The sequence below is a fragment of the Cavia porcellus genome, unplaced genomic scaffold (assembly GCF_034190915.1).
Source record: "Cavia porcellus strain 051 isolate PalLab524CR breed Dunkin Hartley unplaced genomic scaffold, mCavPor4.1 scaffold_32, whole genome shotgun sequence".
Classification (NCBI taxonomy): Eukaryota; Metazoa; Chordata; class Mammalia; order Rodentia; family Caviidae; genus Cavia; species Cavia porcellus.
This window is the reverse complement of record NW_026947515.1, coordinates 37,863,373-37,878,581: the sequence shown is the minus strand read 5'-3', so window position 1 is coordinate 37,878,581 and position 15,209 is coordinate 37,863,373. Positions and strand designations below refer to the sequence as shown.

Here is a 15,209-nt window from a genome sequence, read left to right as displayed (position 1 = left end):
GTGGGCTACCTCGTGATGGGCGTGTCTTAGTGTATTGTGCCTGCTGTGCCAAGATACTTCTGGGTAACCTGTAAGCCATAGAGATGTAGTGCTTAAGGTTTCGGAGACCAGGAAGTCCAAGATAGAGATGCCTGTAGATGTAGTGTCTGGGCCCCAGATAGAGATGCCTGCAGATGCAGTGTATGGGCCCCAGATAGTGATGCCTGCAGATGCAGTGTCTGGGCCCCAGATAGAGATGCCTACAGATGCAGTGTCTGGGCCCCAGATAGTGATGCCTGCAGATGCAGTGTCTGGGGCCCAGATAGTGATGCCTGCAGATGCAGTGTCTGGGCCCCAGATAGTGATGCCTGCAGATGCAGTGTCTGGGCCCCAGATAGAGATGCCTGCAGATGCAGTGTCTGGGCCCCAGATAGTGATGCCTGCAGATGCAGTGTCTGGGCCCCAGATAGAGATGCCTTCAGATGCAGTGTCTGGGCCCCAGATAGAGATGCCTACAGGTGCAGTGTCTGGGCCCCATTTAGAGATGCCTGCAGATGCAGTGTCTGGGCCCCAGATAGTGATGCCTGCAGATGCAGTGTCTGGGGCCCAGATAGTGATGCCTGCAGATGCAGTGTCTGGGCCCCAGATAGTGATGCCTGCAGATGCAGTGTCTGGGCCCCAGATAGAGATGCCTGCAGATGCAGTGTATGGGCCCCAGATAGTGATGCCTGCAGATGCAGTGTCTGGGCCCCAGATAGAGATTCCTGCAGATGCAGTGTCTGGGCCCCAGATAGTGATGCCTGCAGATGCAGTGTCTGGGGCCCAGATAGTGATGCCTGCAGATGCAGTGTCTGGGCCCCAGATAGTGATGCCTGCAGATGCAGTGTCTGGGCCCCAGATAGAGATGCCTGCAGATGCAGTGTATGGGCCCCAGATAGAGATGCCTGCAGAGGCAGTGTCTGGGCCCCAGATAGTGATGCCTGCAGATGCAGTGTCTGGGCCCCAGATAGTGATGGCTACAGAGGCAGTGTATTGGCCCCAGATAGAGATGCCTGCAGATGCAGTGTATGGGCCCCAGATAGTGATGCCTGCAGAGGCAGTGTCTGGGCCCCAGATAGAGATGCCTGCAGAGGCAGTGTCTGGGCCCCAGATAGTGATGCCTACAGAGGCAGTGTCTGGGCCCCAGATAGAGATTCCTGCAGATGCAGTGTCTGAGCCCCAGATAGAGATGCCTGCAGAGGCAGTGTCTGGGCCGCAGATAGAGATGCCTGCAGATGCAGTGTCTGGGCCCCAGATAGGGATGCCTGCAGAGGCAGTGTCTGGGCCCCAGATAGTGATGCCTGCAGAGGCAGTGTCTGGGCCCCAGATAGAGATGCCTACAGATGCAGTGTCTGGGCCCCAGATAGAGATGCCTGCAGATGCAGTGTCTGGGCCCCAGATAGTGATGCCTGCAGAGGCAGTGTCTGGGCCCCAGATAAAGATGCCTACAGGTGCAGTGTCTGGGCCCCAGATAGAGATGCCTGCAGATGCAGTGTCTGGGCCCCAGATAGGGATGCCTGCAGAGGCAGTGTCTGGGCCCCAGATAGTGATGCCTGCAGAGGCAGTGTCTGGGCCCCAGATAGAGATGCCTACAGATGCAGTGTCTGGGCCCCAGATAGGGATGCCTGCAGAGGCAGTGTCTGGGAAGGGCTCATCTCTGCCTGGATGGTGCCACCGTGCTTCCATGGCCTCACATGGTAGGAAGGCCAGTGACCTGCCTGAACCTTCACATAGATACTAGTCCTTTTGTGGGTGAATCCTGTGTGACCTGGTCACATCCCTGTTAGTTCTTTTGCACCGTGCATTCGGTTCCTACCCAGGATACAAGGAGGGACACTGACTGCGAGCAGAGCCTTAGGGGTCTGTCCCTGGGCCGTGGTCCTTGGGATGGGAAGAGCTCCCTCCAGCTCGCTGAGCTCGGTCCCCTTGGTTGAGTGATATAACTGACACTTCTAGGTTGGTTGGTGCTCCGGGACTGCTGGCATTCCCTGCTCAGAGCCAGCAGCTGGTCGGAGGTGGCAGCAGCCCTGTGGCGGGCCACTCGCTGCCAGATAGCCCGTCCCCTGAGCAGGGAGCAGGTCCATTCGAGGTCACTGCCGCAGTGTGTACTCTGCATATTTTCAGCTCTGAGCGCGCTGCGGGGACCTGGCATGTGTGCTGTGTGCAGCTCATACTTGGTGGGCTGTGTAATGTGTGGCAGTGTTGCCAAGGGCAGCGGAAACGTGCAGTTTTTCCAGCACAATCACACGAGCCCTGCCACCACCCTCCTCTGCCCTAGGCTGTCTCCCCCTGTGGCCAGGATGCCCCCAGCTTGGGAGTTACTGGAGCCAGCTAGGTGTGGGGGCCAGGTGCTGCGTCCCAGGCCACCGGTGTCCATTGCTTGTTCCTCAGGATTCTTCAGGATGGGAGGTGTCTAGGGGGACCCTCAGTATTAAGCAGGTCCCTTCAGGTGTGTGTTGGCTGTGTCTAGGGAGGGACGGGCTGCCCCAGGTGCCCTGTGGGTTTTGCAGGGCATTCACTGAGGAGAGGGGCGTGAGGTTAGGGTGCTAGCTGACCCGGAAGGGTTCTTCTCTGGGTTCTCATGCAGTCGCCCTCTGTGTGTCTGCTTCCTGAGCTCTTTCCATAAGGATGTCAGTGGTACTAGATGAAGGCCCCGCTCTTAGGACCGCCTCCCAGTTCTCTCTGTGAAGACCCTATCTTCAGGCTAGTCACTCTCTAAGGACGCAGGTGAGGGCCTCAGTGCTGGGATGTAGGTGTGGGAATGGGGGCTCAGCCTAGAGCACCTGTCCAGGCTCTGTGATCAAACCTGCCTCTCTCGGGGCCCCAGTCAGCGGTGGCTCTGCAGCAGCCCGGGGAGGCAGGCCCACCCATCTGGCCGGGGGACACTGGCTGGGCCAGAGGTCTGAGGTGCCATGTAGGAGAACGGCTGCGGTCTGAGGGAGGCCCGTTCTGTATGCAGCTCAGTCCTGGGGAGAGGAAACTGGGGCTCTCAGGGAGGCCGGCCGGCTCCCCCATTGCATAGCTGAGGGGCACTCAGTTGCCACGGTGACCTCCATCTGCACAGTCAAATACACAGCCCAGCCACTTCTCTGGACTGGAGGGCTCCCCACCCCCACCCTTCAGAGTTCACACTGAGTGTTGAGTCCCTTGGTGACAAAAACATGGAAATGGTTGCCATGGCAGCCATTCTTTGGAGCCCTCAGACTGGAGTGCAAAGTTCAGGATGCCCAGGAACAACTGAAATGAAAATATGGGAAAATCTGCCCCTTCTTCTGCCAGGAGGGTGGTTTGACAGTGTTCCGTGTACCCCCGGCCCTGGAGTCCCTGCTCCTCCTGTCACCATGTGCTGGTGTGGGTGCAGGAGGACAGTAAGGGGGTCCCCCGGGAGTGAAGGTACCAGAGTGGCCCCCAGAGATGCTGAGAGAAGCCACAGGCTGGGGATGTGGCTCAGTGGCAGAGCACCTGCTTAGCATGTGCAAGGCCCTGGGTTCCCTCCCCAGCACCCCACACTGCAGGGAAGGAGAGAGAGAGGAGCCAGGCAGTACAGGAGGGCAGGCCAGGCCCTGGCTGGGCTGAGCAGGGGCCTTAAAGTGGGGGAGGTGTGATGGCTGCCGAAGCCACTGAGCCAGCCTGTGTCTGTTCTTCAGGCTGCTTCCCGTCTCTCAGGAGGGTTCATGTGCACTCAGTGACCAGGGAACCTTCAGCCTGGTCCTCAGGGCACTGCTCTGCTGAGTGGGGTGGAGGGTATGGGTGTGGGGGGAGCTCAGTAAGGCAGGAGGCCCCTCCTGCCAGGGGGAGGATATGGCTGCTTCATGCGAGTGGAGGTGAGTGCCCTGAGGCCTCTTCTGAGTACCCTAGGACTGGGGAAGGTGTCCCTCAAGTTCCAGCAGTCTCATAGGTAGGCCCCCGAAGGCTCTGGTGACCTCCGCAGTCAGGGTTGTGTGGGAAACCATGGTAACACAGTTTATAGACTAAAGGTTCTGAGAACTTGTGCAGCAAAGAAACCTTTTGACTTTGTTCCAATAGGTTTGTGAAGATCCGGGTTAAAGTAAGCCCCTACCCCCTTGTTGAGCTTTGCTTCCTGTTTTTAGAACGCCCCTAATGCGTTGCAGAAATACAGGGATGCCTGTTACTGCGAGCTGGGGTCGGCCCCTTCGTGGCTCCTGGGGCAGCAGCAGCAGCACCTGCGGAGGATGCCAGAGCTGGGTGCTCTGGGCCCACCGAAGTTACACGGAATCGGGACCCTGGGGCGGCCACACAGTGTTTCGGAAGCTGCGAGGGAATTCCCATGAATGCTTCCGTTTGAGAAGGCCTGAACCAGGGGAGCTGCAGGCCAGGGATCCAGACGAGGCGTGGCTGGGGGAACCTGGGAGCCACTGAGGGAGGGTGCAGCCTGTGATGGCTCTGCACCTGGGGCAGGAGGTCCGAGGACTTGGGACTCCAGAAGAGCCACTGTGGCCACCCAGGAGGTCAGCTCTTGTCCTTTCCACCTGGGTACTGAGGCCTGTGACGCTTTGGAGAGTGGGTCAAGAGCAGGCTGTGGGTCCGTGAGCGTCAGGAGGTTCGGTTTTCAGCGATGATTTTGGCAGTGCAGACAGCAAGCAGGGTCCTTCTCCAGTGGCCAGGTCTTTGCACCTGCCTTGGGGGTGGGGTGGGGCCTCTTCCTGGAGGTTTCCCCAGACCTTGTTAGAGGTCGGATCTTTATAAAAAGCCCAAAGGTGGCTTGTTCACAGTGGTCCTATTGGGTGGCGCCTTCAAGGTATGCGGAAGGCAGGGCTTCTTGTAGTGGCCTTGGCCCAGGTCCCAGCAGGGCGGGATCGAATCACCCTTGCGCCTACTTGCCTACTGGCTCGTGGGCACCTTCAGCAGTCACTTTCCCTCTGGCCTCCTTTTCCTTTGGGGAGGCCCTCTCAGGGAGGGCGGAGCAGGTCGGGCCCACCTGCCCTAGGCCACGCCCCCCACCTGCCCTAGGCCACGCCCACACCTCATCCACCTGCCCCCTAGGCCACGCCCCCACCTCACCCACCTGCCTGCCTGTGCTTCTTTGCAGCCGTCCAGATCCACATCTTGAAGGCAGACAAGGCAGGGGACTGGTGGAAGTTCACGGTCAACATCATCTCCGTGTACAAGCAGGGCACAAGCCGCATCCGCCGCGGTGACCAGAGCCTGTGGATCCGCTCCCGTGATATCGCCTGCAAGTGCCCCAAAATCAAGCCCCTCAAGAAGTACCTGCTCCTGGGCAACGCCGAGGACTCGCCTGACCAGAGCGGCATCGTGGCGGACAAAAGCAGCCTGGTGATCCAGTGGCGGGACACGTGGGCACGGCGGCTACGCAAATTCCAGCAGCGGGAGAAAAAGGGCAAGTGCAAGAAGGCCTAGCGTGCGCAGCTGGGCGCCACTGCCGGGCACGCGCACGCGAGCGAGCCGGCGGCCCGCGGTGGACTCGGCCCGCGAGGGCTTTCCCAGGTGGGGGGAGGGAGGGGCGGGGCCGCAGCCGGCGTGGGGCGGGGCCCTCGGAGGCCCCGCCCCCGGCCCCACCCTGCGCGCCCCTGGTGGGAGCAGCGTTAACACACAGGCAGGGTGCGCGGCGGGCGGGTCCAGCAGAAATGAGGACGAGACGCAGCTACCTCACGGGGCTCCTTCCAGAGCAGAGATGCGCTTCCCTAGGGCTTGGTGGGGTCCCCGTGGAGGGGTTGGGGGCAGCTCCCTTGGTGCCAGGGAGCAGGCACAGAATGGCACAGGCAGGCGCAGACGCAGGTCGCTGATGGTCACGGAGAAGGGGCGTGAGGAGCACTGTGAATTTTTAGGCCGCAGCCTGCCAGAGGAGCCTGGCAAGCCTGACAAAACCACCACCCCACCCGAGAGACAAAAGCCCCTCTTCCCTCACTCTGCTGTCTAGGAATTCCCACAGCACAGCACTCCTGGCTGGGACAACCTGGGCCCGTCTGAGGAGGCTGGGGTGGCACGGGAGGAGGGGAAGAAGTCTGTCCAGCCAGCATTCTTCATGTGGCCTCCAGTCTCCATGGCCACCTGCTGGGTTGGTTCTCCTGGGTGGGGTGCGGGGTGTGGGATGGGGGTTCATCTGTGAGGGGCGAGGCTCCTGGTGCCCGTCCCACCGGGCCAGGGGCTGATCCAGGCCTCTGGCCAGTCAAGCAGTGGGCCCAGCGTCACCCCTGAAAGCCCGAGCCGGGTGGTCACTGCCTCCCGCTGGAGCTGCCTGTGGGAGGAGGCATTGGAAGGCAAAACCTCCCAGAGAGTTTCCTTTTTGGAAACTTGGAACCAGCCCCTTTTATGACATTTTCCAGGGCCGGGGAAGGGGCACTGGCTGCGTTTACAGCAATGACACTATTTGTGTAATGACATCAGCTCCCACAAGGCCCCTCAGCAGTGTCAACAGCTGGAAAGGGCACGGCCGGGCAGGGGAGGCAGCGGCAGGGCCTGCCTTGGGGGAGGGGGCTAGCTGGCTCAGCGAGGTGCCAGGGTGCCCGTGTCCCGGTGGGCAGGGCTGGGAATGGCCACACTCCTGGGAGCCATGGCAACCTTGACCACTTCCTGTCGCTGTCCTCACTGTTGACTTCCAAGGGACTGGACAAGGGTATTGTGCTAAGAAGCCTGCTGAGGCCAGCCCAGGGCTATCACTGTCCAGCGTGGGCAGCGCCTCGTGCACTCCTTCCTGGCCACCCTGTGTAGACCTCCCCATACTTTGCAGTTGCCCAGCCCCTTCCCAGACTACTGGAGACTCCTCAAGCAGGCGGGTCCCACCCAGCCTTTCAGCGTGGTTGTCTTGCAGGACCTTTCCCTGTGCTCCTGCTGTCCCGGGCTGCTCTGCACTGGGCCTCCGCCCCGTCCTCACACCCTGCACTCAGAATGAGAAGCTTGGCTCCCTCTCAGGCAGGAAATTGGTTTCATTTTGCCTGCCAGAGCTTGGCTGCTCCAAAGCGCCGTATACTGAGCATGGGGCTCAGCCTCTTGGCGACTGGGATTCCCGCTTCCCTCACTTCTGCGTGTCACCATTTAACTGCCATTTACGAGCACCTGCTCCGTGCCAGGCACTTTACCTCCACGTTTCCAGCCCGTCATCCCGTGGGACAGGATTCTCGCTTGTTCCCACCAGGCGGGGAGCTGGTGCACACTTGCCCAGGGCATGCTCCAAGTGTGTGCAGCGCTGGACTCAGACCCGGAGTCCGCTCAGCTGTCCCTGCCCTCCGTGCCTGCCTGCAGCGGCTGTGAGGGGTGCTCGTGGGCTGCCGCCCAGACTGTGTGCAGCCTCTGGAGGACTTCAGGTCCAGACTAGAGAGGGAGCCGAGGGACGGCAGGGACACGCGTGCTGTCCTCAGAGGGGGAGCAGGGCAGCACTCGGCTTCATCTGAGGGAGGCAGCAAGGCAGACCGCAGTTCTCAAGCCCCCACATAGGGAGCATGGGTTGCACGGTGGGGGGAATTCTGGGAGACACTGGTGCAGATGCTGGGAGACAGCTGCTCTAGGAAGGGGCATTGGGCTCCCCGCAGCTCTAGGCTGGAGGGCAAGGGCCTCACGCCAGGCCCTAGGCCTAGCGTGATGGGGTGAATACCATTAGCAGCAGCAGGCACCCCGATGCCGGAGCAGTGGGCCTGTTTATCTGCACCATCTTGCCCAGAAGACTGCAGCGGCCCCAGCGGGTCCCTCTGGGTCTGGCTCTCACCCTGGGTCGGAGAAGGACCCCTCAGCAGTGGAGCCAGGGTCTTGCCCAGCAACGCAAGCCCAAGCCAGCCTCCAGCTCCGCCTGCTGGCTCAGCCAGCGCTTTCCTCGGTGGGGCAGGGGCCATCCACCTAGACCTGACCCCTGGGGGACTGCGGCAGGGTGGCCAGGTCAGCCAGGTGGGAGATGAGGTCACTGCTGAGATTGCACAGTTGGTCACAGGCTGCCTCTCTCGTCCCAGAACCAGCCCACGCCCCTGCTCCCTGACCCCGACCTCATGGTGAGGACCCAGCCTCAGCAAGGCCACCGCCCCACCCAGGGGACACGCAGATGAGAACCAGGAGCCGCAGGTCCAGTTGTACAGTTAGAAAGGGAAGTAAAGCGGAACTAGAGTTTGATTTTGAAGAGTGTATTAACCAGAACTGTGATGCGTAGGTTTTGAGGACCAGATTAGTCTTTTTTTTTGGTTTTTAAAAGATTCCCCAGGGCCTCTTGTCCCTTCTTTTTTCATCAGCTGGGTGGTCTGGTGCTCCTGACCGCTGCGGCCCTGCCTTACTGATGCACAGAGGGAAACTCAAAGGGTGTGCAGCGGAGGGACGGGCAGAGACAGACTGCCCACCTGGAGCCCCTCCAGGCCGTGGCCTCTCCTCCCAGCTGCTGGGCTTGGAAAGCAGGGTGGGAGGCCGCAGCCACAGGTTCCTACAGGTGGGAGAAGAGGGCACGGGGTGGGGTGGTCAAAGCCCAGAGAGGCCGGGGGGCTGCCCAAGGTCTCCAGGGACCTCGGACTGCCTCAGTAGTAACATGCATGAAATGGGTAGAGACTTCGAGGGTGCCCCAGCTGGGAATGAGATGGAAGTCAGAAGAGACTCTCAGGGCCTGAGAAATGGTTCCTTTGGGGTCTCAATACTTGAAGGACCCCTTTCTTCCCCCGAGCCTAGAGAGTGGATAAACCAGACTCACTGATGTGCCGCGGTTCAGCACAGACATTCCTGCGGACCACAGCCCCGCCATACCCCAGGGGTAGGTACCAAAACTGTCCTGTGGGGCCTCGCCCCTGCCCAAATCCAAGCCAGACCCCTCCCTGTGTCAGTGGACGCTCCCGCCCACCCTCCCCGCTCCCTCTCGTGTTACGGATTTCTGTTCACTCAGAACTGTAAATGTTTAGTTGTGACCATGACATATTGTTTGGGTCAGTGTTCCTTTCCAATGCATACTAATATATTATGGTTATTATATATGAATATATTTAATGACATGGAAAAAGTTGTGGATTTTTTTAAGGTTTTTTCTGTTAGAGTTGTAATGGACCCAGATGGAACTTGTAATGTGGGCCCCACATGATAGAACTAAATTCAGATTATCATTAAATAAACTCTTGTATACTGTTCTGTCTCCAGTCTTTCTTGGTGGCCTGAGCTGAGTGGTGGGCACGTGGGGACGCAGGAGGGCAAAGGCTTCCAGCAACTTACAGAGTATGCCCTCTGCAGCCCAAGACAGAGTCCCGTCCACCCGAAAAGGGAAGGGAAGTGCAGCCTGGCTTGGACTTGCTGGCTCTGAGAGCCAGTTGGAGCCGGAGGCTCTCCAGGGGGACCTGCCGCTCCTGGGACAGAGCCCTACGGTTTCCCTGCGGCTCCCAGACAGGGAGGGTCTCAGGATGCCAGGAAAGGGGGTTTGTCCCTCCTGCCTCACAGGTAGCGGCAGGAAGAAAGCAACCTTTGACCTTTCCCTATTCGATTTTGAACCTGGAAGTCATTTTTTGCTTTTTACATAACTTGTTTCTTAAAGCCAAGAAGACTCACAAGGAAATACAACAGGGCTGGTGAGCCTCAAGAGATCTTGCAAAAGGCTTGTTTCCAAGCCAGTGCTGAAGGCTTCACGCAGTGCACAGACTGGGCTGGTGCCAGCACCACGCAGCCACCAGGAGCTGAGCTCACTGGGTTTCAGAGAGACTATATTTAAATCTCCAAATGGTTGTGATTTCTGTATTAAATAAACAATCCAGCCATTAGGAACACATTGTGTTGCCATCCAAGGTGGAGCTGATGGGCACCAGGAAACGATCAGCCTGCACCCAGCTGTTTCCAAAACCAGGCTCAGCCATGGCCTGGTCTGGACCCTCGGCAGCGCGAGTCCCACTGGCAGCCCTTCCTTGGAAGGCCCAGGAAGCCTTCGCGCGCCATGCGGCAAGCTGGCTGGATGTCAGCTGCTTCTCAGGGGACTGCGATGGCCTGGCCTCCTCGGGGGCCTGGCTGTGAGAACAAGGACCTTGGACACTCAGAGCACATCCGTGGACTGAGTGAGGGTGTCCCGTCAATTTCAAGTGAGTTTTTGCTGAATGAGGATTGGTGCTGGATGGATGGGGACAGGGCAGGTCTCAGTGGCTAAGGCCAAGGGAAAGAAAGCCTTTCTGCAGTCTGTGGGACCAGCTGGACCGTTGGCAGGATTTAGGGCCCACTGAGACTGGGGCTAAGAGGTTTGTGACGCCTATATGACAGCTTGATTCTCAGCTGTGGTCATTTGAGGTTAAGGGTCCAGTTCTCCAAGCCTTTCATTATGTGGCTTTTCTGTCCATGAAGTTACCTGTGCCCTGCAAGTGCTCTGTGTCCTTTGGGGCTCCCTCACAGGCAGACCCTGTGCTGGCAGGTATAGCCCCAGGCCCATGGCCTGCAGGAAACACTGGCTCAGAAACACATCAGAGTGGGAGCCATGAACAGCTACCTCCCAGGGCCTCGCATTCTGACTCGGAGACAAGGCACTGGATCTGTGCAGTTTGCGTAACACAGGAGATGGCTGGGTCACTGCCAAGGACCAGCCCAAGGTGGGCTCTACAAAGCCCACTTTCGAATCTAGAACGTTGAGGCACAAGGAAGCCAGGTGAGCCTCATCGGGCATTTCCTGGGCCAGCCAGTCCACAGCTCAGAGGGCCTGCGTGGCATGCGAGCAGCTGGCAAGGGTGGCTCATGTTTACCAGCCCTCTCCCAGTCCCTGCATCTCCCAGGCACAGTGCCTGGCATGGGGATGCCCACTTGAAGCAGACACACCCCTCGTGCTCAGATTTCGTCGAACAGACATCCTTCCGTGATCTTTTTAAGACTAAATAAAGACATACAAGAAATGCGCCAAGAAAAATGGGGAGCCAAAGGCAGAACAGAGCCAGTGAGGAAGACGGTGCCGGCTGGATGAACCCACCAGACTCGGCGGGACAGCTCGTCTTTCTGGAAAGCAGTCAGTGTCTTTTGTTACCAGCCTGTGGTCAGAGGAAATCACAGGATGTGATCAGAGGGAAGTGCCTCTGTCCACCTCTTCAAATAAGCAAGGGGGCACCCACTTAACTCCAGCAGGGCTCTACGTAGGAGATGATCCTGGTGTAATCGCTGGACCTGAGGAAGCAGGAAACGGGATTCCCAGGCAGGAAAGGCACTGCTTGCTGATGAGGGACACAGCAGCACAGCCGGCTGCTGCTGGTTCTTTCAGACCGGTCAGGAGAGCGAGAGGGACAGTTCCGGAGCAGAGGAGCGGGCACTAAGGAACTCTGCAGCAGGCCCTTGGAAGGAGGGTTCCAGAGAGCTGAACTTGGAGGAAAGCACAGCTAGCCTGGCTGTGGGCGGCACAGGGATCCCCACATGGAAGTCGCCAAGGCCCAGAAGGGGCTGTGTCCGTGTGTCCGGCAGGGCCCGGGAGCTCGGGAGGAGCAGACTGTCCTGGGGTTAATGACAGCTACGCCTTAGTGCGGTATTAATCATCATGAAGTTTAAATGGAGCAGAAGTACCAGCTGTACCCGGGTATCTGGATTTCTTTATATGGTATCCAGACTTAAATGCTTACAATTAATAATCCGATAAGTTAAACAATTCCTACGCTGTTATTTTAATACAGTTTATGTTCATTGACAAAGCGCCCGTGGCGATGGGTGCTACCCCCATCCTGCTGCTCCGCCTTATGCTCAGGGTGAGGGCATAAGATGCAGCCCAGCGATTTCAGAGTCCTTGCTGCAGGTCACCCAGGACTGCTGTGGCCGCGTATGAGGCGGAAACCGGCCTTGCAAAGCACGCTGAAAATGCTATCTTTACGTGAGCCACGTTACTCTAGGGTGAGTCAGGAGGCATTAGGTCCCTGCAAATGGCACGCGCCAGCCACTCAGATATGCTTTACCACTCACAGCCTGGCAGGGGTCTCCCATGAGAAACCGAGCCCTTGAAGAAGACCAAGGTCACCGGGGCTTCCTCCTGGCATGTCCCCAGCCTCTGCAGCTTGCACCGCCCATAGCCTGGATGCCAGGTCCTTACTCTGTGCCCCTAGGCAGCTTCCTGCCACCTTCCCCGCCCATGCAGTGCCCAGAGAAGTGGCGTAGGTTGCCCAGGGTCACACAGCTAGCAATGTTGGGGCTGGGCCTAGAGCCCATTCAGCCAAAAAGAACAGAAGCGACTGTGTGCAGACATCAGCTCAATGTTTTGCCTGAAAGGGCCTTTCAGTGTGACCGAGCCAGGACGCCATGGCTCTGGTTCAAAGACGCCCCACAAGTTGCCGGGGCTCCGTGCTGAGCAAGTCAAGAGGAGGTGAGAAAGTCAAACAGGCCGTCAATGCTGCCTCCCCTGAGCCCCCAAGTGGGGGCTCCAAGGAGATGCTGTTTGTACAGATTTGGGGTTTCACACCAGGCTGGAGACGTGGCTCTGTGGATTCTTGGTCTTCCACTGGGTGATCCGTTAGCAACCGCCTCGCCCTGACACGAAACCCATCCTTGGGGAGGTTTTGTCCAAAAGCCCTGGGCCCGTGCCGGCCTTCCCTCAGAACTTACCCACCTGCAGCAAGTGCTCCGCCCTTGGCTCCCTTCACAGCCTGGTCCCCTGTTGGCCATGGCTGCCCTGCCCCTCATCCGCTCAGCCTCCTGCCATCTCCGCACTGGACACGACCCCACTCATGCTGTCAGTCTGCTCCAAGGGCCGTGGCACTGTCAGGTGAGTGGGCATCGGGGTCCAAACAGCTCCTCTTCCGGGCTGGCTCACTCTCACATCCTGGTTCAAAGCAGGTGGTAGGAGCTCAAACTGGACTTGGAGACCTAGTGGCCGCTGGCCTGAGGCTTGGGTTAGAGGAAGAATCCTTCCTCAGCTGAGCCAAGAGGCCGGCCCTGTGCTTGCGCGTGTAAGTCGGAGCTTGTAGCAGCCGCACAAGGTGGGGAGGGTCTTCCTTCCTCCACTTTCTAGATGGAGGCCCTGGTGTGCAGCGAGGCTGTCTTGGTGCCTCTCTGACATCTCAGGCACTGCCATCAGGGGCTTCCCAGTCTCCCGTGCCGGAGCAGGACGTGGTATCTAGTTCCCTGCTACGAACGGGAAGCAGAGGCGGTAGGTGTGCTTTGGGCTGAACATGACACCGCTGGCCTCCAGAATTTCCTCTTCCTCTGCCAGAGAGACCGCAGTAACTGCCCATTGGCCTGGGTTTTGGAGTAGGGAGATATGTCTGTGCCCAGCAGTTGTCTGGACTCCTGGAGCCCAGATCTCCCTAACATGGCACAGTGTTGGACTCAAAGTTCTAGGAAACTACACCACGCTGCACTGTGGCTCTCTTCCTGGTGGCTGGACCATCTGTACCCCTCTCAGAAGTCACTCCGCCCGGGGGCCTGGCATTCTGCAGGCCACCCCACTGGCCACCCCTTTGTGAGACAGGCACCACAGACAAGTGTGTGTGCGCGCACACACACCAAAGCCAGCGCAGGGGCCAAATAAAGGCAACGTTCCGGCTGGTTGTGGTCACATGTTCCTACAATCTCAGCTACTCAGGAGCCTGAGGCAGGAGGATCACAAGTAGAGGCCCAGGGGCTGGGGATTTAGCTCAGCGGCATAAGCACCTGCCTTGCAAGCAGGCGGTCGTGAGTTCGATCCCCGGTACCGATAAAAAGGAAAAAGACCAAAAAAAAAACCAAGTAGAGGCCCAGTCTGGGCAACGTGGTGAGATCCGGGAATGAATGAGTGATCGCTGCAGAGGGACGGCACAGCGCTTGCCTGGTGTGCACCAGGCCCCAGACTCAACCCCTAGTACTACACACGAACAAAGGCACAGCGGTGACATTCTTCGTAAGCACCCCATCTCTAGACAGCTCCTCCCTGCCTGCCTCCCCTGGGTTCTGACCACTGAGATGTTTTAGCCTTGGAAGATGATTTTTCTGTCATAGAGAAACAGAACGAGATTGTGGAGGTGGCTCCCAGGTGCAGCCCAGAAATACTTCGGGCAGCAGCAGCCTCACCACTGGGTATGGGGGACCCCACGGGGTGCCCTGGCAAGGGAGAGGAGGGAGGGAAGTGAGGCTCTCAGACGGATCCACTCGGCCCCCCTGCACTGCCTTGTCCACTCCACTGCCGGACGCACTGGACACACAAGGTCCACTTCCCACACGGGCACCCAGGGACACCAGACTTCCAGGTCACAACTGCCTCCTGGGCACCCAGCACACGGGGGTGGCCACAATCCATTGGCAGCCACAGGGGAGTGGGCACTTGAGGGGCCTCTGACTAGCACCCAAAGGACCAAGGTGGAGGCCAGCAGGACCACACAGCCCAGTGCTCTGGCCCGCGTCTCTGGTGAAGCAGTGTACATCAGGAGTTCAGAGCTTTGCGAGAGTTTATTGGAAGCAGGTTTTGTGTACAAAAAGATGCTGGGCTGTTATCGGCATGGCAGGTGTCACGGCGGGCGGTCCCTTTAACGCTGTTAGTTGGTTGGCCAGACTGCAACGACCACAATAGCCACGAGCAGCAATAAAATCACCATTATCATCCCTGAAAAACAAAGCAGAACAGGCCTCTTTCAGTGATCGGACTGAAGGCAGTGTAAGACCTATCAAGCACCTGCCGAGGGGGAAGCGCGCACCATCTCTGGCTTTGCAGGCTGTGGGGTGTGCAAGGCAGGGGCCCCAGGGAACCCCAAAACAGCCCTGCCCTGAAGAGCTGTGCCTCTGCTCTGATTGCAAGACTGCGATGCTGGTGGGGGTGGAGGGGGAGGTGGGTGCCACACAGAAGCAGTTCCAGCTCCGCGGACACAGAGGCTCAGATCCTCGCTGCAGAGCAGTGTCCATGCCGGACACGGGCCCCGCTGTCACAGTCCTTCGCTGCCTGAGCTCCCTGCCTTCCATGTTCACTGACAGAGCGTAAGACCGTGCGCTCACCACACACCAGTTACAGCATCCGAACCAGATGTGGCGGTGCTGGCCTGTAATCTGTGTCCTGGAAGGCTCAGGCAGAAGGATCATCAGTTTGAGCCCAGCCCAGGCAACTTAATGAGACTCTATCTCAAAAATGGTAAAACAGTAAGAGGCTGGGGATGGAGCTCAGTGTAGAGACCCTGCGTTCCATGTGCGTGCGCGCGTGCGGGCGCGCATGTACACACACACACACACACACACACACACAGAGTGAACATCTAGGAAACTCCTGACTGCCTCGGCCAGTAAGGCCCAGAACGGGAAGTGAGCAGATGAGAAAGGGGACATGTTTCAAGCTGGTCGGGTCACATGGAGTTTGGCCA

General features: G+C 58.7%; 2 protein-coding genes across 4 annotated transcripts in view; one reads left to right on the top strand and one right to left on the bottom strand.

The window, feature by feature from the left end:
- Positions 1-9,081, top strand: part of Ntn1 (netrin 1) — a 197,135-nt gene extending 188,054 nt beyond the window's left edge. For both annotated transcript variants that reach the window (XM_063242122.1, XM_063242121.1), the window contains exon 7: positions 5,069-9,081. In XM_063242122.1, coding sequence (XP_063098192.1) covers positions 5,069-5,397 — 329 coding nt within the window. In that variant the 3' untranslated portion in view covers positions 5,398-9,081. The remainder of the gene's footprint in view (positions 1-5,068) is intronic.
- A 5,210-nt stretch (positions 9,082-14,291) lies between these two features.
- Positions 14,292-15,209, bottom strand: part of Stx8 (syntaxin 8) — a 272,462-nt gene continuing 271,544 nt past the window's right edge. For both annotated transcript variants that reach the window (XM_063242123.1, XM_003466230.5), the window contains one exon: positions 14,292-14,464. In XM_063242123.1, the coding sequence (XP_063098193.1) occupies positions 14,397-14,464 (68 nt within the window). In that variant the 3' untranslated portion in view covers positions 14,292-14,396. The remainder of the gene's footprint in view (positions 14,465-15,209) is intronic.